At 46.2% G+C, this 23,837-nt stretch overlaps 2 protein-coding genes across 7 annotated transcripts in view; both read left to right on the top strand.

Moving 5' to 3' along the window:
• ENOX2 (ecto-NOX disulfide-thiol exchanger 2) overlaps positions 1 to 4,440 on the top strand; it is a 51,823-nt gene extending 47,383 nt beyond the window's left edge. For 4 of the 6 annotated variants that reach the window (XM_084813862.1, XM_084813863.1, XM_084813865.1 and 1 more), the window contains 3 exons: positions 25 to 133; positions 1,565 to 1,650; positions 3,080 to 4,440. In XM_084813862.1, the coding sequence (XP_084669988.1) occupies positions 25 to 133; positions 1,565 to 1,650; positions 3,080 to 3,214 (330 nt within the window). In that variant the 3' untranslated portion in view covers positions 3,215 to 4,440. The remainder of the gene's footprint in view (positions 1 to 24; positions 134 to 1,564; positions 1,651 to 3,079) is intronic. The other 2 variants (XM_084813864.1, XM_084813861.1) reach the window with 1 other exon arrangement.
• Positions 4,441 to 7,964: 3,524 nt separating this feature from the next.
• On the top strand, positions 7,965 to 11,724 carry PIN4 (peptidylprolyl cis/trans isomerase, NIMA-interacting 4). The gene is made up of 4 exons (XM_084813866.1): positions 7,965 to 8,034; positions 8,974 to 9,047; positions 10,496 to 10,615; positions 11,476 to 11,724. The coding sequence occupies exons 1-4, from the start codon at positions 7,995 to 7,997 to the stop codon at positions 11,632 to 11,634; spliced, it is 393 nt and encodes a 130-aa protein (XP_084669992.1). The 5' UTR covers positions 7,965 to 7,994; the 3' UTR covers positions 11,635 to 11,724.
• Positions 11,725 to 23,837: the final 12,113 nt, after the last annotated feature.

Raw genomic sequence — 23,837 nt, 5'->3', positions numbered from 1 at the left:
GTAATTATCCGTAATTCCCTTCAGGCCAACAGCTTGTCACCGATCTGCTCAGTGAACCAGGAGAAGGAGAGCATGCTTGAGAGAGGACTCAGCAGCAACCCCGTCAAATCGGAGAGGGAAGCTTTGCTAGTGGGTAAGGACCGCTGGGCCACAGTATCTTTGAGGCCTGGATAGATTCCACTCTGGAACATAGGAAGCTGCCTTATAACAAGCCCGACCATCAATCCCTATTGTCTACGCTTACTGACGGCAGCTTTCCAGTGTTTCAGACAGGGGCCTTTCCTAGTCCTACCTGAGACCTTTTGTATGCAAAACATGGGGTCTACAGCCCTTCTCCCCTCCCTTCTTAGAGATGTACCAGCTGTATGAGTTGAGGTGAAAAGGCCTCCTCAATACCTTTTGGAATATGCACAGTTTAAATTCATTATGTGCTTCAAACAGCCTTGTGCTTAAGTACTAACCTGGTAGCCAAAGACGAACAGAAATTGCATGCAGGCGAGTGAATCGGTTGGTGAAGAAGAGATGTCGTGCTCCGTCTCTCCTCTGTGCCCAGCATAAAATCCAAACAGGCTGCTAGAGGAGGGAGGCCACTGTCCCTCCTCTGCTAGCCCCCCAGCAGGCTAGCAAACATTTTTGCAGCGTAGTTACTTTTAGGTGCTTTTATTCACAAGGCTGATTTCAGGCATCTTTCTTGTGGAGCGAATTGGCCCTCTTCTTCCACAGGTTGCATTTACTATCGAAACAAAAGCTATTCCCTTGGTGAGAAGGATGATGTAGCCGTCAAGCAAAAACAAATCTTAAGTGTCAGTGTCTTGTGATCTAAAGGCACACCTCCACTCAGTTAAGTCCTGCTGCAACAGACCAAGCTGGTGGAATAAATTTGCCAACCCAGCCTTCCTCATAGTTCCAAAACCAAGGCCCCTTGGCTATCAAGAGCCATTAGATGCTTTCCTCAAAACCCTACCCCAATCACCAGAAATTATATTCAGTAATGCAGCTCACGCCTGGTCTGAATTAGACCGACATACATAGTAAGCTGTCTGGATGCAAAGGTTGGTGCTCTCAGTGGGAACCTCTTCTACACTGGGGGGATGGGGGGAATCATGCCCCATATGAAGCCCCCACCAACCCCCACTGCCTGTCACCACATCACCAAAATTTACGGTGGTAAAATCTCATGTGTTTACCAATACAGAATGGTAAAAGGGTCAACTTTAGCTTGAGAACAAGCTAAATTTGACCTAATTATGGCTCTGTAGCAGTTTGCCACCAAATTTTGGTGGCAAACAGTCAACTGTTTTTGCTACAGAGCACAGGGGTAGTTCTGCAGGGCACCAGCAGGAGTGTGGCCCATGGGAGGGGGGATATCCCTGGACCCACTGCAGATGCCCACCCCTGCCCTACACTAATGACCTGCTGCTTGGCCATTCCCCTAGTGTGCTAAGCCCAAGAATGTTTATAGCTCACCACCCAGGGATGCGGAAATGCTCTCATTACAGACTAACTGTGTGCTCTGCTGTTGTCTTGAGTCCTGGGAGTAACTCCGTAAATGTTGCTTCTCTAGGGATAATCTCCACCTTTCTGCATGTTCACCCTTTTGGAGCAAACATCGAGTACATCTGTTCCTACCTCCAGCGCCTTGATAGTAAGGTATGTGCTGGCACCTCAGACTGCTGGGTGGATTAAGGGGGGTGCCTGCTAGCCATCCTGGGACACGCTTAAATGCTTCCCAAGCTGATGCCAGTCCAGGAGCCTTGCCCTGATTTCTGACTACCTGCAGATCCTCCCCCATTTTGCATATAATGGGCAGCAGGATTCCCAACAAGTGGAAGCTGAGACAATTTTTGTTTTCAGTACTTCTGTTTCTACACATATCGAGCAAGGAAGTAAACAGCCTCTCAGGCTTACAGCCACCCACCCCTAGCCGCAGCTTCAGCCATTACATAGGGCCTGTTCACACAAGTTATGTTCAGTTATGCTGTGATAACAACTTGGCTACATATTCCAGCCAACCCTCCAGATGCTTTGGACTACAACTCCCACCAGCCCCAGCAAGCACGGGCAATAGGAATGCTGGGAGTTGTAGTCCAAAATATCTGGTGGGCATCATATTTGTGAAGGCTGTTCTAGCTAGTGAACCTAAAACTGAAAATGACTTAGCAACCTTTGGGAAGATCAGTGGGATTAACCAGTAGTAGGGATGTTCTTTCTGGTCAGTGAAGTCCAGTTTTACCTAGAGAAACACGGTGGCCTGTGAATGACACCAGATGATTAGAAGGAGAATGTGTTTGTGCGCACGCATGTCTCTGAAATTCCTTCTTCATGATACTCCAGGTGCTTCCAGACAGAGGGCTCCTAGCGCTACCAATCAACAGGCACTGTGCTGCTATTCAGTGTTTTCCTGTCTAATGGATTTTTTTCCGCTAAGGAAAAAAGGTGGAAGAAGCAGTGGGAAAACACAGGAGGGTTTCAAATGAAAGACAACATTCTCTGAACCCCCTGTACAATTCTGTGAATGAGGCAGGACGATTGCATGATAAAAGCCTTGTCTGGAAGCATTCCCTGAGATAACTATATCTGTGAACATCAGACGAGGGGAAGGATCCAATAGTGTCCATGCACTAGCACTGTTGATGTTCCGCGAGCATAAACCAATGCTTCTGCAACATCAGAAGCACTTGCCGGTGCAATGGGACATTCAGCGGTGTGGTAGTGACAAAAAGGGGGCTATTTCCCTTTAAGACACAGCACATGGGAACTGTGCACTTTGTTTTCAAGCAAAATCGCACACACAGAAGGCTTCCAGGAGCATGATTTTACTTAAAAATAAGGCACATGCTCCCCGTGCACCTTCTTTTAAGGGGGAATAGCCCCATTTTTGGCACCAGTGCTAGATTTCCTGTTGTGCTAGCAAGCACTGTCAGTGTTGCGCAAGCATTGGTTTACACTAGCGCATACACACTGTTGGATCCTTCCTGAGGTGTGTAAGGATGACCCTTCATGGTAAAGTGAGAGGTTCACCCACTGCTTTTGTTTTGAGCTGTGCTATTTTCACTGATACGTTCCTTCTCTTTTGTAGATTTGTGCTAGTGAAGTGGAAACCCTCATGTTGAGACTCCAGCACACTTTCAAGCAGGAGATGAGCGGGGTTGGAGCAAGCCTGGAAAAGAGATGGAAATTCTGTGGCTTTGAGGGATTGAAGACAACAACGTGAACTCGAAGGAAGTGGCGTTTTGGACACTGGCAACCATCAAGGATGTGCAGGTTGCAAAGAAGAGAAAAGAAGCCTGAATTCTGCTCAGATATGGATTCTCCTCTGGCACAGCCAGTGGTTCACCTTGCAGTCCTCAAACTGCATCAAGAAAATTGGGGGCCAATTCTTAAGGGCTGTAATATTCCTGTTGTCTTTGTTCGTTTGGAGTTTTTTTTTGTAACAGACTGAGCCCTTTTGCAAAGAACAGGCTGGCATGTTCTAAGGTCAATCCTAACACTGCTATTTGGATCTTTGATACTTTTTACAAATACTGTTGGCTAAAAACATTTTAATAGCTTGTTTATACATGGCACCCTCAAGCCTCCGTTAACCCTCAAAATGTTTTTACTTTTGAGAACAGCTATAAAATAGAATATTGAGTAATCGCACAAGAAATAGCTTTTTGTTGCTGTTCCTAGCATCACTTCATAATAAATATGCTCAAGGTTTATAAGTAGAAACTGATGATGCCATTTTGCAGCAGAAATAGTTTGTGGGTGAGTTTACAAACCCCAGGAATGGGTAACTTTTCAATGTCAAAATAGAAAATATAAATGTATAACATTTCATGCCAGTGCTGTGGTTGCTGTTTCATGAATCTCTCACATTTAGTTAGGCAGAATCAACCATGTTGTAGCAACCTGCTTTCAAGTGGTCAATAGTTGAATTTTGCTGGAATTAGAGAGAGACCTGGACGGCACTAGTTTGAGCAGGTCCTGGTGTTTCTCTCAAGCTTGTCTTGTTCTCCGTTGCTGGTGTGTTTTATGAAGAACCGTTGCTCCCCGTTCTCTGTGTTGAAAGTTGAGAGCTGTTGCATTGGCAAATGAAGACTCAGACTTGAGGAGATGTTGGAGATCCATGATCTCATTTCCTGCCCTTTAACATTTCTCTTAAAAGCAACCATGGGGGGTGGGGGATTAGATTGGGACTGCAGTGCCAGGGGGGGCCATTTTAAAAACTCTTTCCACTGTACTGTTTCCTGATCTAAAACTCCCTCTACCCACCCAAGCTTCTGTTTGTCCCAGTGGGGAAATAGTGGTGTGGGTGGGGGTGGAGTGGGGATTGGGAAAATGGTGTGGGGGAAAGTTCAAGCCCTCCCCTCCTCTAGTGCTATGAGCCTACTCCAATGTCGGCCCCTCCAGAGTTGCTTTTAACAGCTAATTTAAATAAATTGGAGGTCTAATCTGATCATAGAGAACTGACATTTGATCTAATTAGTCCCAAAAAGCTGAATTTCTCTTGTAAGTTTGCTAAAGCTGTTATCATGAACAGTGCCTCTCCACAGTGTATGGTCTCCTTACTGGCATCTGCAAGGAGCTGGCCTAGGACATACCTTCTCCTTATTTATTAGGGTGAAGAACAGGAAAGCAAGCTTTCAGGACATTGCATATGCGAAAATAGCTGCACTCAGGGCAAGTTTTTTTGAACTGACATTTTGAGTACCTATCTTTCGCCTTTTTGTCTCTCTTCTTCCTTAGATGTGAGCCTGGCCCATGCAAAAGTAGAAGCCTGCAGCTCTGAACCAGCTTGCTCCAGATCAGCCAGGCCTCTTCTGCACTGATGCTTTGTCACCTATGGAGTATTCCTTTTTACCATCTGTGCATGTCTTTTGTTCATTCAGTCCATTCATACACTTCTCAGCTGAACCTTTTTTACATATCTCCCAAACGTTTTTTGAGTCTTTGCCATGAGAGGCAGCTCTGTGTGGATGATCCTTCTCCACTATCAGTTTAATAGGACTGTGGAGCTCATGAAGTTACTCATTTGGCGTGATGCACCCTTGCATTAGAGGTTGGAAACAGCTCATGAAAGAAATCCAGTTCCCACCCCTTCATCGTCATATACCAGGGGTGGGGAACTTCTGGTCTGTGGGCCGAATGAGGACCTCCAAACCTCTCAGTCCAGATCCCCAGACTTACATCAGGCCACACTCCTCGCTGCTTTCACTCTGGGTTATTGATAAGACCGTAAGAAGAGCCTTGCTGGATCAGACCCAAGTCCTATCTAGTCCAGCATTCTGTTCCCACAGTGGCCAACCAAATGCCTATGAGAATGAACTAATTTTATTTTATTTACATCCTGCCTTTCCACCAAAAATGGTGCTCAAGGTAGCTAACAGTGATAAAATACAGTTTAGAAACAAAGCCTTAATAAAAACATAACATAAGGACAGCTCCATTAAAACACAATTCCAAACACAGCAATAAAAGAAACAGACAGCACCAGACCAATTCAAACCCTCTTTCAGCAACAGACCAGTTTACATGCTGAAGGCCTGCCTGAATAAAAGTGTCTTTGCCTGCTGGCGGGAGGGTGCTGTTGCACTCGTGTCCCGCTTGTGGGTGCCCGGTTGACAGCTGGATGGCCGCTGTGTGAACAGAATGCTGGACTAGATGGGTCCATTGGTCTGATCCAGCAGGGCTATTCTTAAGGACAATGGAGAGGGGATCAGTCAAGCCTCTCTCAGCAGGGAAACTCCAAAGAGGCTACCAAGAACGCCCTCACTCATATCCCCTCCAAATGTGCCTCCAATGGTGGTGAGAGAGAAGAACCTCCCCTGAAGATCTTAAAAGCCAGGGAAGTTTGTAGATGAGAAGCTATTTTGTTTCCTCTGTCCTCCTTTGTCCCCCAGCTGCAAAACTGATGGAGGGAACCTTACACATATACATATAGGATTGGGGTGGACATTGCTGAGGGACACAGCTGGGTGATGAAATGTGCTTAACCAAAGAACCAGAATTAAGAAGTTTCTGTGGTTCCCAGAGCAGTTAATACACTATAAAAAATATTAAAATAATCATAGCCAAAACAAATAGCAGTATCAGAAGTAGCAACAGCACATTCACTCCATAGATAGCAGTCAGTCAAAAACCAAATGCCTATTGGGCTAAATAGGCTGCCTTTCAAAAGGCATGCAAGTATGGAGCAAGGCAGATCGCCCCTGGCACTAGGGGCCACTACCAAAAAGGCCCTGTTGTGCATCTAGTGGCAACAGGACACAGCATAGCTTCAGGTGCTGATCTTACTGTCTGGGCAGCATCAGGTGGGAGAAGATGGTTCTTAAAGGATCCTGGTTCCAGATTGCATAGAAGGCAAGAATATGGTAATGTAATCTTTCTTGTTCTTGATGTTTTGGTTTGGCAAAGCTGCTAGGGCAGACTTCATCAACCTGCTGCCTTCCAGATGTGTTGAACTACAACTCCCATTGTACCCAGCAAGCATGGCCAACATCTGGAAGGCATCAGGCTGCACTAGGGGTTGGGAAGTTTCCAGTATCCCAAAGCAGGACATAGGTATGTTGTGGGATGAAGTTTCATATTATGGGGCTGGCAGCTCTTAAAAGGCAAACACTGATACCTAGGCAGGGCCCAAGGAGAGGGCTCAGCAGAAAAGGAATGAACTGAAGCTGTCAAAGTCCAGGAATATGGAAACATCAGGGAAATAGGGACTGGTTTCTTTTAATGGGTGTTTCCAATTTTTCCACTGGGGAAAAAAATTGAAATTTGGGGGGACATTAAGGGGAAGAAGAACTATACCATTTTTTCTTTCAAAATGAGTGATTTTTTAAAAAGTTTTAAAATAATACAGCTGAGAAACTGTTAGAGTCAAGACAAAAGAGAATAATTTGACACTAGCTGACGGCCCTGAGATTAAAACTTGAAGCCCTACAAATAGATTCCGAAAACCTGAGTCTCAGGCAATAGAGGCTAAGACCTGGCAGTTCTCAAAGCCACGTCCTGAAGGGATGCAGATGGAAGAGAAAACAACCACCCTTTGTTTATTCTCTCCATTAACAATTTTAACATAGTTCTTTCCTCTTGGCTAGAATCTTCAGGCTTGTATTGAAAGCCCCAACTCAACCCTGAGTGTGCTTTCAATAGTGAACTGAAGATTCTACCCAAGAGGGTGGAAAAGTATTAAAAATATTAGTGCGCTCTCTCTCTCTCAACTTTGGTGCCCTATGTAACTATGAAATGGAAATGAGCAAGACAATAAATCGTTTTGTAACTTTGAGTGACTGGTGCTTAGGCCTGCTCCCTCCATTGTCACCACCACCAGCCGTTCCAACAGGCTGAGAGGGAGATGAGAGTGGAAGTGGGGCCATTCTACCAGCCCAGCTGAAGGCGACTGAGGGTGCAATCCTACGCATGTTTAGACTGAAAAAAAGTCCCACAACTCCCAGCATGCCCCAGCCAGTCATGCTTGCTGGGACATGCTGGGAGTTGTAGGACTTTTTTTCCTGTCTTAACATGCACAGGATTGTGCCCTTAATTTTTCCCCCTCTTCCCACCCCGACCCTCCTTCCTTGCATGCCGTGTCTTTTTATATTGTAAGCGTGTGGGTAGGGGCTGTCTTGTTTTACTGATTGCATGTAAGCCAGCCTGGGAGGTTTTTTGGCTCAGGAGAGGGATAAAAAGACTTCAATAAATAAGTAAATAAATAACGTTGTAAGGATGAACGAGAGATAGGGAGTCCTGTAATGAAAGCTGCTCGCTGTATTGCATTAGGGGCGATGGGGAAGGCATCTGGATCATAAAACCCTCCTTAGAACCAGGAAGCATGAACTGACTCGCGTACAGCCACGGCGGGTGCCACCCGCAGATAAGCCCCGCCTACCCGCAGGCATCACGTTGGGCAGCTCCCGCCAAGGAGGTGGGGCCTTGCTGGCGCCCGTCGCGCTTGATGACGTCACAAGGAAGCGACTCCCCGTGCACTCCAGAGGGAGGAAGGAGACGTAAAGATGCCCCCGAAAGGGAAAAGCGGCGGCAAAGGGGGAAAGGGTGAGGGATGGGGGCTATGGGGGGCGGGGAGTTAGATTCCAGCAGGGGTCGGAAAGCCCAGGAATCCTAGCTTCCTCTTCCCCCTCCTAATCCTGGATGTGGTGACCGCAGGGGACCCAGGAGTCCTGGTGTTCTCCCCCCTCCTCCCTCCCCCCCCTCCCCGATTCTCCAGAAGGGATCAGACAGCCTGGGAGACCTTGCCCCCCCGCTCCTTTGGATGAAGCTGCCTAACGCTGCGCCCACTTCAAACGGAGATGAAGCAGGTTTAAGCATTAGGATGCCCTGCTGAGAATTGTGGGAATTGCACTTTTCTGGAGGTGCCTGGAATGCCTTGGTAGGTTTCTAGTCCCTTTATAGACTGGCAGTTCCCCAGCTTTGTTTCAAGAGCTATGACAGTTCTGTACTTCTCAAACTGGTTTACGCTGATAGCATAGAATCAGCCTTGCTCAATCTAGTTCCTTCCAGATTCATTGCATTACAACTCCCATCATCCCCAGCCAGCAGATCCTTTGGCTGGGGGTGACAGAGTTGTAGTACAACACAAGGTTGCAGGAGGCTTTTGTTGAGACCAACCAAAATGTTGCAAAATAGGGAACAAGCTTCCCTGTTCTCTCCAGAACTCTTATTTGGGCTGGATGTTGAGAAAAATAGGGGGTGGGGGAAAGAAAGCTATGCATGATGTAGAAGCCACAAAGTCTGCAGTTTGGAGTGTTTCCATATGTTCCACTTGCTGTGTGGAGTCAGATAGAGGCAAGCCAGCTTTGAAGCAGATTGAGCCTACCAGGTTGAGAATGGCAAACTGGAGTAGGATTGGACATGACCCACACAAAGCCCAGCATGGGTCACAGGGTGTGAGCTTGGCAATACTGCACATAGGGGGCAGGTGTCACTGCCCATCCAGGATATCTCACTGTTGCCTCTGGTCTTGTGTTTTCAAAGGAGGAGCATCCACTGGCAGTGATGCTGCTGATAAGAAAGCCCAGGGCCCCAAAGGGGGTGGCAGTACTGTGAAGGTGGGTGTTTTGCTCATCTCATCTGGGATGGTGTCTCTGGGAATGCAGCGTCAGTGGCGGTGGTTGGGAGATGGGAGAGTAGTTTGACACACCCTTATCTCAATATTGTCAAAAATATTCAGAGAAGGAGAGAGGCAGGAAAGAAAGCAGCAGCGATGTGGATTTTTCAGAAAAAAATTGAACTGACAATTTTCCGATGCCATAAATGGACCGATCTAGCATGACTGGGTAGTATGCACCAAGGCACTTAAACCCCCGCCCATTCTCCTGCACCCTACAGATTCCCTTCTGCAAGCGGGACCCACCGTTTACGCAGTGGAGATTTAGCAGTTCCCGGGGCAACCCAAAACTTATTTCTGGAAGGAGGCAAGTTGGCCGAGCTCGCATAAGGGAACTCTGCCGACCTGTCTCCTTCCAGAAACAAGCATTTCCATTCATTTTGGGGCCTCCTCTAAGAAGTGCTAACTCTCCCTTGCATAAGTGTGGGGCCCACTTGTGCAACGGAATTGGTGGGGCTCACTGCTTGCAGAAGAGAATTGGCAGGGTGGAAGGGAATCGGTGAGGGCAGAAGTGCTCTGCTCGATACTGCCCTTTGACTTATATTCAGTAAATAAAACTAAAAAAGTAAGCCTTGTTAATTATACGTGCTGTATAAATATCTCAACTTTTTTCCAGTAGCAAAAGGTATTTGAACTTTGATATCTGATTAAGTGGGAAGCAAGAAAACATATTTAATGTGGTTTAAATGTTATACTCAAACAAATTCAAAGCTTACTCTGAGGTCTTAGGCAGAAGTCTTTCCTGTCATCTACCACTCAATCCTTTTAATTGGAGATGCCGGGGATTGAACCTGGGACCTTTTGCTTGCAAGGCAGGTACTCTACTACCGAGCTGTGATCTTTTCTCCAGAAAGCTCCCCCTGAAAAGTATAGTACAGTGTTACTCGGTTAAATTGGGGAGTATGGCTTGCTTCCCAGTCTGTTGCCACGCTCTTACGCAGCTAGCTTGGCATAGATCTAAACTGCCATAAAGAAATGGGAAGTCTGTGATGGGGCACTGGAAGCCTTACCAAGACGCAATCAAAGGTGTGGTCACAATGGGGAAGGGTAGGGGTAAAGACATAGAGCAGGGGTGGACAACTTGTGGCCCTTGGCCTAATTTCAAAAGCCCTCTGCATGCAATCAGTTCAGACCTCTGGCAATCTATCCCTTCCCTGGCAGTCCGCTGGGCAGGAAGGAGGAGGGTGAGAGAGAAAAGGGGGTAGCAGAAGGAGAAGAGGAACGACCCACCACCAACCAACATGTGGCCCTCGACAGAAAAAAAGGCTGCCTACCCCTAAAACAGGGACTTAGACGCCCACTCCAACAGGTAGTTGACCATGTGGTGTGTTATTAAGCCAGAAATGCAAAAGGCATCTGTGTATCTAATCTGTGTTCTGCTTTTTTTAGGTGAGGCATATTTTATGTGAGAAGCACAGCAGAGCCCTCGAGGCCCTGGAGAAACTGAAGGCTGGAGTGCGCTTCAGTGAAGTAGCCTCCCAGTATAGTGAGGACAAAGCCAGGCAAGGGGTATGTGCTGTTTCGTGGAATGAAAGCAGGACTAGGACATCAGAGCATTCCTTTCCCCTCTCTGCCCTGAGGACTTGTGATGCAGTGACAGTCGTAGGGGCAGGGCAGATAGCTTTACAGCAGGGGAGGACAGAAAACAGATTGCATTGGTGTGCAGCCCGAGGGCCACATGTAATGCAGGCTTGAGGATCAGGGGCCGCACACACATATGTGCATACACACATGTACACCTGTACGCGCACATCCCAGAGACACAGACTGCTCTTTCCTCGTTACTAACAGCAGCAGGGAAAGAGTGACATGTTGGAGGATCGCTGGGGGAAGGAGTGGGGAGCCTTCTGTCAATACCCTGCCCCAGCGATCCTGCCCGAAATGGCTCTTTCCTCGCTGGTAGCAGCCAGAGGGAAAGAGCGATCTTCATGAGGATCTCTGGAAGAGGGAGACATCAGCAGTGGGAGAGTCAGGACACCCATGGTGGGCCACAGTTCAGGTCTTCGAAGGGGCATGGGTTGTGCACCCTGGTGGATTGGACCTACCTGGATAGATTCCTGGATAATTTGCAGTACATTGGCAGTAGATTCCCACTGTTTAACAACAGCAGCAACAAAATGCCTCCCCTAACACAGGTGCCTTGGATTAGGCTCTTAGAGTCTCTGGTCTGTAATCACTTGGATGTATATTTGTATGGCTCATGGGTGGTAAAGTAGCTCATTGGCCCAAACCCTGAGCCACTCTTTTGCCCCTGGCTCTGGTTGGTGGACTTTGAGGTTCCAGTAAAATACACAGTATCTCCCACAAGCCTGCAGTCTGCCCATCCTTGCTTTAGAGTTTTAACAGCCCATGTTGTGCTCCTTTTCCAGGGAGACCTGGGCTGGATGAGCAGAGGCTCCATGGTGGGGCCCTTCCAGGATGCTGCCTTCGGCTTGCCTGTCAGCAGCATGGACAAACCCGTGTATACGGACCCTCCCGTCAAAACCAAGTTTGGCTATCACATCATAATGGTTGAAGGGAGAAAATAAAAAAAAATCTTCTGCGATGCTGGGAGGTTCTTGTCTTTTGCTTCATCTCTTGAATGAATGTGGTGGAAACCAGAGGCTGCTTTTGTCCCCAAGGCTGGAGAGTGCATGCAGCCCTCCCCAGGCTTTGCACCTCTTGAGGGGCTGTCGGAGTGGGTGGGTGGGTGGGAAACGTGTGGATACTGTGGAGCTGGAGAAGGAGCCAGCAAAAGGATCGGGGGCGGAGCACCTTCATAAAATTGTGCGCGGTGTTTTGAGAAATTGGATAGATTGATTTTTCTCCCTCTCTTACAACACCCGTGTAGTATAGTGGTTAGAGTGTCAGACTGGGACTCAGGAAACCCGGCTTCTAGTTCCCACTCAGCCATGATGCTCACTGGGTGACTTTCAGCCAGTCACTGATTCTCAGCCTAACCTACCTCACAAGGTTGTTGTGAGGTTAAAATGGAGAGGAGGAGGATCATGTAAGCTGCCTTGGATTCCTTGCAGGAGGAAGAAGGGTGGGATAGAAGTGTGTGTGTGTGTGTGTGTGTGTGTGTGGAGAGAGAGAGAGAGATTGAGAGAGATGATTAGATAGACGGACAGATAGATGACTGATAGATAGGTGATGGATAAATGCATACATACATAGGAGAACACTGAGTAATCCAATGAAATTGACTAGCAGTAGGTTCCCAGATGCAATTTATGAAATGTATTGCCATGAGATGCTGTGGCCACTTTCTCAGATGGCTTTAAGGAAGAACTAGATACATTCGTGGAGGAAAAGTATCAGTGGTGATTAAGCATGAGGACTCTATGTAATCTCCAGGTTCAGAGGCAGTATGCCCCTGGGAAGCAACAGTTGGAGAAGGATATTGCCTTTATGCCCTGCTTGTGGGTTTCCCAGGGACATCTGGCTGGCCCCTGAGAAACAGGATGTTTGTGGAGATCAGAGGGGTAAATTCAGACCTACCAATAGATTCCGGGGTGATTTGTACTTAAGGTTTCTGACACCTCATTGTCTATCAATAGCAATAATAAAGAGACACACACACACACACACACACACACACACACACCCACCATAAATAAAGAGTGGTGGTGGAAGGAGTGACTTTCTGTCTGCTAAAAGGACTGTAGGGTTATATCTGATACAAAACAAATTTCTCACCTGAGGATGTGTTCAGAGGCAACCTATTTCTTATTTCTGCCTCCCCACCACTGTTTTGCTTTTGGCTCCGATGGGGTTGTTCTAAGGTTATGTGAGGGTTGTTTAACCATGCCACTCTGGTTCACATGACACGACAAGCCACAGCCACTTGTGTACCAGGGCTTGCATATTCAAAACGGTGGCCGCAAAGCCCCACAAGTTAATGGCTTAGCATTTTGTGTGAACAAGGTAATTCTGTTTTTCAAATACTGAAGAAAGACACATCTGTGTTCTGACTCCCCCTGCCTGGCTACAGAAAGCTATTGTGCAGCTGGTTATTTAATTAAAAATATTTATAACCTGCCTTTCTGCCTGATGACAGGTCCTTAAGATGGCTTACCATAAAATAAAGTAAGAACACAATAAATATAAAGATTAAATTAAAAAAATAGCGGTGCCTGATTAAGGTGCTGTGCTCCAACAGCTCCAACAAATGGTGTGCAGTAGCAACTTGGAGAAAATAGGCTCCCCTCCTCCCAAGGTGTGCTACCAAGCAGCCAGGGCCAGCTAGCCCCAGATATTTTCCGCTGTGGGGATGGGATACCTCCTCATCCAGGACATCTGTATTGTTTTGCCTGGTGACTCTTCCAGTCAGTGATGGTGATGGAGGAAAGTGCTGGAGGGGACACTGGTGTAAAATGTCAACTGAAAGCTTTGTAGAAGGGCAGTGTATAACTTTTTGAATTAAAAATACCTGCTACTGTTGCTGCTTCATCTTTTGAAAGGTTCTATAGGGGCTCCAAGGAAAATGGGCCAAGGCTACTGTCTTTGGATGAGAAGACTAAGGATCTGTGTCTCTTTGAGGTCCTAGCTTTTGAATCTTTCCTTGCCTTTTACAACAGCAGTGGAGAACCTCCGGTCTGTGTGCCAGATCCAGGCTGCCAGGCCTCTCCATCCAGACTGCTGAGACCTCAGTTGAGCCACTGCTTCTTGGAGAAAGGTGGAGAGAGGGCAGCTGCCACCCCAAGGAAGCTTGAGGCACCTTGATGCAGAGGTTCCTGAAGGAGTAGCCAGCTCTTTGGTGCTGCTGAGCTGTTTCATGAATAATGGGGAAGAGGAGATTGCACTGCTTAGCTATTCTGGCAACAGCTGGGCAGCCCCGAGGTGGGAGCTACTCTGGTGGTTCCCAGAGCTCCTTTCTCAAGGCATGGAGAGGAAATGCAGCCAGCTGGTAATCCAGGAAGAGATCACTCTCCATCCCTACGTTACAACACACACTCTTGCTTCCTTCTCTTCCCCCTCCTAAACCTACCTGCTGAACGCCTGGGTTTCTCAGCTTGTCCTTGTCTCTCTTCTCAGGACCAGAAACTTTGCATCAGGAGACACCTGGTGGTATCAGTCAGAAGCACAAAGGAGCGGGCAGGAAAGCCAGAGACCTTTCTGGGCTTCTATCGCGCAGGTCTTTTTGTTATTTGGAGCGAGAACGCTTTTGTTGTTCATTTCTGAAATCCTCTTTCTACATGGGTTTGTGTGGCTTTCTTTTTGGTGTCGTTTGAAACTGGTCTCCTCTCCCCAATCCCCACTGCTCCCCCCCCCTCTATTTGTGGGCCACATCATGCCCAGTGGTGTAGTCATGAATTTTGAAGTGCAGGTGCTCATCATGACAGCCCCTGTAGCCAGGCCCCCAAAGAGAGGCCAAAAAAGCAGGCACCTGCATCAATCCTTATTAACAAACCAGTTCTAGCAGTTTTCATCTCCACCCAGGAGGACTTTTATAAATGTGTCGTAATTGTTCATTCAAGAGCAAGCCATGCCAAAATACTCGACATCATAACAGGGAACCATATATTGTTGCTGTGAAAATTCACCCCCCCCAACCCCCAGCTACTCTGAGGATTGCAGCTAAATTCTGAAGGTACAGAATTTGGGGGTGGGTGGGCAGATGACATTAGTGTCCCTGCTAATAAGACTGTCGGTGCTGCATCCCTGTGAACCCTGTTACCACTACAACCCTGGTCAGGCCGTCAGACCATCTAGTTTGATTTTGTTTGCTCTGGTTGGCAGTGCTTCTCCAAAGCCTTAACCAGGGTTGCTTCCTGACACCTTTTTAATTAGAGATAGGAGGAATGAAACCCCAGAACTCCAGCACGCAAAGTGTGTGCCCTTCCCCTGAGTGCATAACTACACTGAATGTGTCATACTTTCTCCATGGTGCTAAGAGCAGCTTCAGTCTGGTTCTCATCCAGTCAGCTTATAGGGCTGAACTTGCTTCACTTCGGCAGTACAGCTGCATCGTACACCTTGAGGCCATTCTCTGAACCTGATGTGATTTGTCAACAAAACCTGGTAACCAGCCAGTAAATTGTGCAAGATGTCCATTAGGATCTATGGGTTGTATCCAGTGCTAGTCCAGCTTATATCCCTGTGAAGGTTTGAGGCCTACAGATGCAGGGAAAAAAGGCCAGGCTTAGAGGTTTTTGTTGGGAGGGGGTATCCCTGAGAAGAGTAGTTCCATTTCCCTAGTTAAGTTTTATTCCTTCAGGTTTGAAGCAGTACTTTCAGTTTTGGGGGAGGAGGGTATAAAAAGAGAGAGCCAGAAAGAGCAGAGTGGAGAGAGCAGAGTCAGGAAGTGCAGAGCAAGAAGGAGAAGCATAGAAGAGTCTAACTGCAGCTAGAGTAAAGGAACGTGCATTTGCAACTTATTTTCTCTTAATGCCTTTTGTATCACTTAGCTCTATTATGTAAATACCTTTAGTTATGATTTGCTTGTTTTGAATTTACCAGCAAACTGTTTGACTTGGATTCCTGCATTAAGCAGGGGGTTGGACTCGATGGTTTGTAGGCCCCTTCCAACCTATTCTATGATTCTATGTTGTGTTAAACCCCAGGTGTCCGGAGTGTCAATCACCCCATGCCTACAGCCTAAATGCCACCTTACTGGGAAGGGGAAGTTTAAAAGAAGGAAGGTGGGACTCTTAAGGAGGCAAGGGATCCTTAAGGGGTTGCTCAGGGGGTCCAGGTCGTAAGGGGAACCCTGACAGTCCCATTCACTTCAATGGGTCTACTCTAAGTAGGACTAACATTGGATACAACCCCTAGGAAGCTGCCTAATATCAGGTCAGAGTGTTTGTCCATTTAGCTCTGTACTGTTTACTCTGATAGGCAGCAACATCCCAGAGTCTTGGACAGAATGAAGCCTTTCCACCATCTGCTCCCTGGTCCTTTTAACTGGAGATGTCAGGGGTTGAACTGGGACCTTCTACTTGCAAATCTTGTGGTCTTCCAAGCGTTCATTTCATTTATTTTCATTTATTACGTTCCTAAACCACCTAACAGCGAAAGCTCTCTGGGTGGTTTACACAGATTAGAACTATAACAATGTAATAGAGTAACATATTATAAAACCATTCACATACGCACACATTAAAAAAATTCTACCTAATCAATGATAAAAAATCCCAGGGCCTGTTAAAAAAAAGATGTCTCATATGCCGTCAAATACCTGGGAGAAGAGGAAAGTCTTGACCTGGCACCGGAAAGATGACAATGTTGGTGCCAGACAGACCTCAGTGGGGAGACTGTTCCACAATTGGGGGGGCCACTACCAAGAAGGCCCTCTCCCTTGTTGCCCTCCTCTGAGCTTCCCTCAGAGGAGGATCGCAGATGATGATCATTTTATGCAGGTAGGTTCATACTGGGAGAGGCACTCCGTCAGGTACCTCCCTCCTGTGTGCATGGATAGTGCCTTACACAAGAACGGGCACTCAGTGAATTGAGATTGTACTAGTATATAGCAGCCTCCCCCAAACTGGCAGCCTCCAGAAGGGCTGGACCACAACCCCCATCACCCCCAGCCAGCACCTGGGTGAGGATGATGGGGATTGTAGTCCAGCCCTTCTGGAGGCCACCAGTTTGGGGGAGGCTGATATATAGGATGGAGCATCACTGTAGGAGTCTCACCTCCTGGGACTGCCCCATTTCTTAGCATCTTGTCTTGAAAGTCAGTCCCACGGATTTCTGTGAAATGTACTCCTAAGCAACGTGCTGAGGATCAACGTGTTGAGCGGATTCTTAATTATGCAATCAGAAGAAAGATGCTCCTGCCAGGAGAGAATCTGAAAAACCAATTACCCACACCAGTTTTCCAAACAAAAACGCCCGAAGATGCTTGCTCCAGAATGGTGCAAGCCTTCTGGTAACAAACTTGTGAGACCCAAGTTGTTGCTAAAGCTGAGAGTTTTCTTGAAACATGCCTGTTCTTTCGTTTTAAACAGGAAAACTTCCTTGTTTCCCTGAAGGCTGGGTTCCATAAGCCATTGCGGAATGAAGCTATATAAAAATAAATTCCAGAGGGGCAGCCGTGTTAGCCTGTTGCAGTAAAACAAACAAACATACATCAAAAGGCGAACTCCAGTGAGCGTCCCTCCGCTGACGGAAAGCTTCTGTCTGGAGAATGGGGCGGACTGCACTACCCTCTTCCCCATCCCACCCCCCACAGCCTCCTGTGCACCCCCAAATCTGCTCCAAAGTGTTGGGAGGCCCTGCAAGGGGGAGGAGAGGAAGGAAAAGTTCTGTTGTGCCAGACGATGTCCACTCACAGAACGTTGGATGTAACCATATGCATTTCATGGCATTTTAAAGGCTAGCATGTTTATTGTGGCATAAGCCTTTGTGGGCCAGACCCCTGGTTCATTAGATACTTAAAGGAGTCAACAAGATGTGGGAGAATATTTTAGCCAGAAAACAGGAGGGAGCCTGATTGCAAATGCTCTGTGAAATAAGAGATTTCTGGATTACCGCTGTCAGCTAGCACCAGTGAATCCAAAATAATGAAACAAAAAGTAATGACCATTCACAGCCAGATGATGCCACGATGACCACTGGCATCTGTGCCTGTAAAAGGGGATTAGATAAATTCATGGCAGTTAGGCCTAGCAATGGCGAAAGGCTGTGATAACCTCTAGTCCAGAGCATCTACTAACAAGTGCGCTGGACAATAAAACGTGGAGGGGTGCGCGCGCGTGCTGTTGCCTTTATGCCCTGCAGTTATGATCTTCCCAGAAGCACCTGGGCTGTCCAGTTGCACACAAGATGCAAGACCAGGTGGACCTTTTAGTCCCTGACCCAGCAGGGCTCTTGTACATTGTAGTGGTATCTCGGTAATCCACCTTGTGTACTTTTTTTTTTAAAGCCAAGGTATAAATCATAGAATAGTAGGGTTGGAAGGGGCCTACAAGGCCATCGAGTCCAACCCCCAGCTCAATGCAGGAATCCAATCGGTGATGATAATGATGATTGGTTGGAGCCAGTTTTAGCCATTACTATCTTAAGTCCTATTGATTTTAGTGGGTTTACTCTAAGTAGAGCTAAATCTGGATCCAACATAATAATAACTGAAGTTGGTAATATGTTTGTTTATTTATTACATTTTAAAATGTGGCCCGAGAGTCCAAGTGCTCCGACCGATGGTGGCCCCTCTGGCTGGGTTGCAGCAACGAAAGGGTTAATATCCCCCCCCCCCCGTCCTCGCTCCAGCGCGTGACGTCCTTTCGAGCCTGTGTCACGTGAATTCTCCCTCCCCCTCATGAGAGAAACCGGTTCCTTTCTAGGTCGGCAACTCCTTCTTGTTGCAGAACCCAGAGTCAGAGAGACCACGGAGGGAAGGAAAACGAGTTCTTCTTTATTTAACGCGCGGGCTCAAGGCTGGAATCATTTCCAAAGAGCCAGAAGCCCCGAAATACATCAGCACATTGTTTTTATAGACATTGTGACACATAGGAAACGGCTCCTCCTCTCCCTCCCGCGTGGGGTTGCAGTCCTCAACATTTCTTCTCTTAGCACCATTGTTTATAATACAAGAACTGGGTTATAGGGTAGCCATAATAAGGAGAGAACAGAAGAGAACAGCAGAGAACAAGATATACAATGGTATGACCTTTGACAAGATCAGGAATTCCTGTGTCTCGCCAGCTTACGACAACATATTCGAGGGAGAAAGAGCTCAGCAAGAACATGAAGCATGAGACTGCATGAGGCTACTTAGTCTGACCCCCGATGTGGCTGCTACATTCCCCCCTTAAATGCATAATTTCATTACAATTATAGCATTTCTGATAACTACACAAAGCTTTCTGTGACATACATATTACTTAGCCTCTTGTTGGGCTATTAGAACGTAGAGGGCAGCAGTTTTATTAGCTGAGACATAAAACAGATTGGTTAAACAGCGCATAAGACAAGGAACGCAGAGACATAACAGAACTTTTATGAACAACACTGGTAGAATTAGGATGAACAATGCTTCAAGCCAGCTAAGATCTGGAAGCCAAGGGGTTAACTAATTGAGCTAATTGTTTTGTCTTATTGTTTTGTTAGCTACTATATTGTGCAGCTTGTTGATCTGTTCATCTACAGCATTGCCATTATCAGTTAAGTTAAAACAACAGAGCTTTTGGTGTGTCTCACAACTTAAATGATGAAGAAGGAAGAGGTAATCTATACCAGCTCTATTTTCTAGAACTGCACCTCTTAGATCACGCAACTCTTTATTTAACAATGACAATGCTCGTGAGGTGGCATTTATGCTTTTGGCTAAGCTGCAAGCTAACTGGTTGATCTTTAGACCATTAGCCAAGGCTAAACCTGGAATCCCAACCAGTGACATTGCTAAGGCCAATTTTTCTGAGTCAGAATATAACTGCACATGACTATTACAATTTTTAGTTAGTTGGAGTGCTCGAGGCTGCCGTCGACGGATTTTCTCGGGCCACAGGGGAAGAATTGGCACCAGGCGGCTGAGGCAACATGGGTGGTTATTAGACAAGTTGGCAGGAATGAATGACCAAGTGCGGGAACTACATGTTTAAAACCATCCATGAGGCAAAAGCATATGGGCATCATTATAAGATATGTTTTGAATTTTATTACAGTGGAAGGGGGCCAGGGATAGCTTTATATTTTCTGGAAAATTTTTGACAATTAAGCATTCGTGCACACGTAGCATTTGTTTCAGCAACGATGGGGGTGTGTAGAGTGAACTATGTAGGGGGTAGGATCTTTGCAACCACGCCCCAATTAGCGTTTTGGGAATAAGTTAAACTTACACCATAAACTCTTAATATGGTATCTTTTTGAATTTTCCTAGGATGTCTACAGACAGGTATTAGGCAAGAGCTAATAAGCCTGTTTGCAAGGTATACCTCTTGGCAAACAAAAATGTTTTACTTTCGTGATGTTAGCCAGGTGAAGCCAGTAATTATCAGCAAATCGCGGGGACAAACTTCTCTTTCTAGGGGCAGACCCCCCTTTTTGCACTTTATTAAGGAAACACAATGCAACACTACTAACACTACAACACGCATGTTTGATCTTCTTTGGGATCTGACCGTACGCTGGGCAGCTATTCACCTGGCAAGCTGCAGTAGGGTCTAGTCCCCTTCTTTAATTCTCCAGTTGCAGGTCTGACTGTACGCAGGGGGACAGTTTCCCGGTGTGTCCACAGTAAGGTCTAGCCTGAGTCTTCTTACTGCTTTTTCAGAATGATTTTTAAAGGATTTTCAGGATTTCTGTTTACAGTCTACTTTCACCCTCTCGCTCTCTTGACTCGTGTCCAATGTATCCAGGGTTTAACTCCAGCTGCTTTCATAGCTGCGGGGGTGGAAAGTATGACAGTTCTCAGTCCTCTCCATCTGGGAGTCAAAGGGTTATTTTTCCTCTTTAACTCATACTTTAACTCTTGGTTGGAAAGGCTGAACTTCTGTGATGGGAATGGCTTATTTTTTAAGACAAAGCAACGCTGGGCTTGAAGAACTTTGCTCAGTGTTTGGACTTCTTGTTTTTGCTTGCTCTTGATGCCACTCCAGTGTCAATCATGAAGTCAATGTCACGGCCCCTCACAGTCAATGTCACGGCCCCTCTCAAGCTGTCTCCCTCTTCGCCCATTCTGGCCCCTTTGGTTTTCTCCTTTGTGTATTTGATTTATTTTATTTGGGCATTCATGCCACTAATGCCCATCTTGTCCACACTGGGCACACTGGTTCTTTTTTAAGAATCTTCTGCCTCTGCCGGGTCTTCTTCTTTTCTTCTTTCGTCCACGTCTTCTTGGGCCTCTGGGTCGAGGGGGGTGTACTGGCGATAGGCATCTGAAAGATGCTCCAAGTACGCTCTGGGGCCTCGGTGGCACCTTGCAGCACTTTAGACACTTTGGTCATATTAATTTACTTCTTTATACCTGCTTTCATGGCTTTTAACAGCAGGGTTTGATACTGGGTGAGGCGCTCTAGCCCCACTTGTGTTTTGGGATTCCAGCGGGGGGGTTTACTTACAAGGATACTTTATTGGGTAACTTACAACACACAGGCATACTTAATGGTTGGATCTGACAGCTTCTCTGAACCACAAGCTATTGGGCTAAATGGGTTTTATACCATACATGTTACCCATGAGGCAGCACAACACTAGCAAGCATTTTCAGCATAGGCTAGAAGTGTTTGGTTCTCAGGCACAGCTTTCTGTAAACAACTTCGCTTCTCAAAGTGCTCGATAACACTTTTATTCATTAGTATGGGAAGACAAATTTTTTCTCTTTCTTTTTCTTTTTCTTTGCTGATCTGCCTGTATTGCAGATCATGTTTCAAACTTTTTACATAAAACTTTCTGCTCCATGCACCAGCCTTGTCTCTTTATTTGTCTTTTTTAAGTTAAACTCACTTAAACCTTTCTGCCTTACACTAGTCCCAATGACACACATTTGGGATAGGCTCTTCTTCTCCTTCTAGTTACATTTTCTTCATCTTAAAGAACTATTACATTATTGTGGCTACTTTACCCCAGGTAATAAGCTCCAGGCACAATCAGCTGCTTTTAATTTACCCTGGGGGCAACTATGGCCACGCTTCTTTTCTACAAATGTTTTTCTTTGCCTCTTGCCTTTTCTTTCTTCTTTTTTTCTCCCTTCTCTATCTGTCTTCTACTTTCTCTATTCCTTCTTTTCTACTTGCTTTTGTCTTTTCTCCTTGTCATCCACTGGGAACCACACTTAGTATTATTTGGAGTTGCAACTAACACTAATCTGCAAATATCACATATATTTTATGATATTTAAGAAATCATAAAATATACACAACAAACTTTTTCTGCAATTTAACACAATGAATGGAAAACACTTTTTGCATGGTAAGGCATGATGGAGCAGATCCAGCAATCATACTGCTCTTCTGGCTGAAAGCTCAGGGCCCATTAAAATCAAGGGACGGGCATACCCACACACGCAAAGAGTTCTAGGTCACCATTTTTGCATCGGCAACTCTATGCTGCATGAGTTCTGGCAGAAGGAAATCTAAAAGTCATAGATCAAACTCAGCCTGCTGTACACTGAGCTGACTACAAACACAGACACACGGTCCACAGCGATAAGAGTTCAAGTTTATCCAAAGCTTCACAGCACTGTCCATGGCAAGTCTTTGACAATTTAAAATTTTAGTCCATGTGCAGAGTGTCTCTAAAAAGCCCAGACAATGATGGAGGCAAACAGAGAAGGCTCTGGGCAATGAAGATGAGATGTTTCCAGCAAAGGCTCTCCACTTTTGCATCAGTTTAAAAAGGGAAAGTGTGGCCCTACACCCCTTCTGACAGACAAGGGCCGTTAACTTTTTAGCAAGGCCTCTGTCTAAACAGAGCGACACAGCTCAGCTCTCTAGCCGTGACGCTTTAACCTGGGCAACTCCTCTATAAATTCTATTTTACTTCTGTCAGGTTCTCACAGACATTCTAAAAACTTACTCTTTTTTTCCCTCTCTTCTAACCTGGTACACGAAAGCACTGAAACACTGAGTGCCGAAACTCAGGACGCTGGGGGGTGATGGGCATCGCCTTATACTTGCATTTTTCAGGCAGCCATTAATCTTCGGGGAGGCGGTGGGGTGATTTGCAGGACTTCAGAGGCAAGCTTCTCAGTTTGTTTGTATTTGTAAATCCCAAGCTCAAAACAGGACATGATGAGGTACAGGGCAGCTAAATCTTTGCTTTGGCACGGGCAACAAATAACTCGGGTCAGCTTTCTTCGCTGGGGTCTCAAACAGGAAAACAGTCTTAATTTAAAGTTGTAACATCACTGACAGCGTCAGCCAGCCAGCTACACAGATCTCATTGTTTTTTAAGACAGCTGCTCCAATATCTTCTTTTCTTCTCAATCAGGTTGGGTCTCCCAGCTTACACTGTTTATTGCAGCTTTCAGGAGCATGGTAGTAGCGTGATTTTGGCTTGGCCAGGAACATGCTGTCTGGTTTCTCGGTCTCTTCAGCACACACACTTAGGCAGTGTAACACTGGACACTTAAATCAGTGAGATTTTTTCATTGCAGGGAATCCCATGGCAAAAGCTAAATGGTTACGCTCTTCAGAAATCATATAGCCGATGGTCAGTAGCTACAGGCTCTATGCAATTCTAATCACAGTTCAAAGCTAAACACGGTTACCCTGACAGAGATCTTTAACATGGTCTCTCCGCTTCATTCTGCTTTGGGACAGTCTTATGGCACACTTTTCACTCGAAGAGGGGTCTAGCCTGTGCTCTGGGGGCTGATTCTTCACCTTTATTTTTTATTTTGCCTTCATCTTCTGGGTCTTCATTTTCAGTTTCCATTTCTTAGGGATTTCATCTCAATTAGGCGAGGTGATGATGTTGCACAACTCAGAACGTTGTGGGCAATTTTCCTGCCCCCCCCCCTCTCGGCGCGCTAGGCTAACAGCTACTTCTTCGGCCTTACACTCTCACGCTCCCATGCTTTGTTAAAAGCCAGACTGTCCTGCAACATTTTTCTAATTAACAGCCTCAGATCTTGTTCTTTTTTTTTCTCTCAGCTCGACCTTGAGCTTTTTGCTGTTTTCTCTCTCTATTCTGAATCTTTTTTTTTTTTAACCCTTTTCTTTTTCTTTGTTTGACATACATCTCAAGGGGATGCAAGTCTTGAGCAGTAGACGAGCTCGCCTCCCCTTTTTTGTGAGAACACATCTTTTTAAGGGTCACTGCCGATTTTATTAAATCTTCTGCCCAACACTTCAATTCTTCAGTTTCT

The sequence above is a fragment of the Heloderma suspectum genome, chromosome 9 (genome assembly GCF_057233095.1).
Source record: "Heloderma suspectum isolate Gila_16-S chromosome 9, 16-S_ref, whole genome shotgun sequence".
NCBI classification, from domain to species: domain Eukaryota; kingdom Metazoa; phylum Chordata; class Lepidosauria; order Squamata; family Helodermatidae; genus Heloderma; species Heloderma suspectum.
The sequence above is the reverse complement of the archived record's forward strand: the minus strand, read 5'-3'. Positions and strand labels throughout refer to the sequence as shown.

Excerpts from the sequence above, each read along its gene's own strand:
- PIN4 (XM_084813866.1), top strand. The coding sequence starts at position 7,995 with ATGCCCCCGAAAGGGAAAAGCGGCGGCAAAGGGGGAAAGG. Across the intron at positions 8,035-8,973 it reads CGGCGGCAAAGGGGGAAAGG|GAGGAGCATCCACTGGCAGT; the intron begins GTGAGGGATGGG and ends GTGTTTTCAAAG. Across the intron at positions 10,616-11,475 it reads AGGACAAAGCCAGGCAAGGG|GGAGACCTGGGCTGGATGAG; the intron begins GTATGTGCTGTT and ends CTCCTTTTCCAG.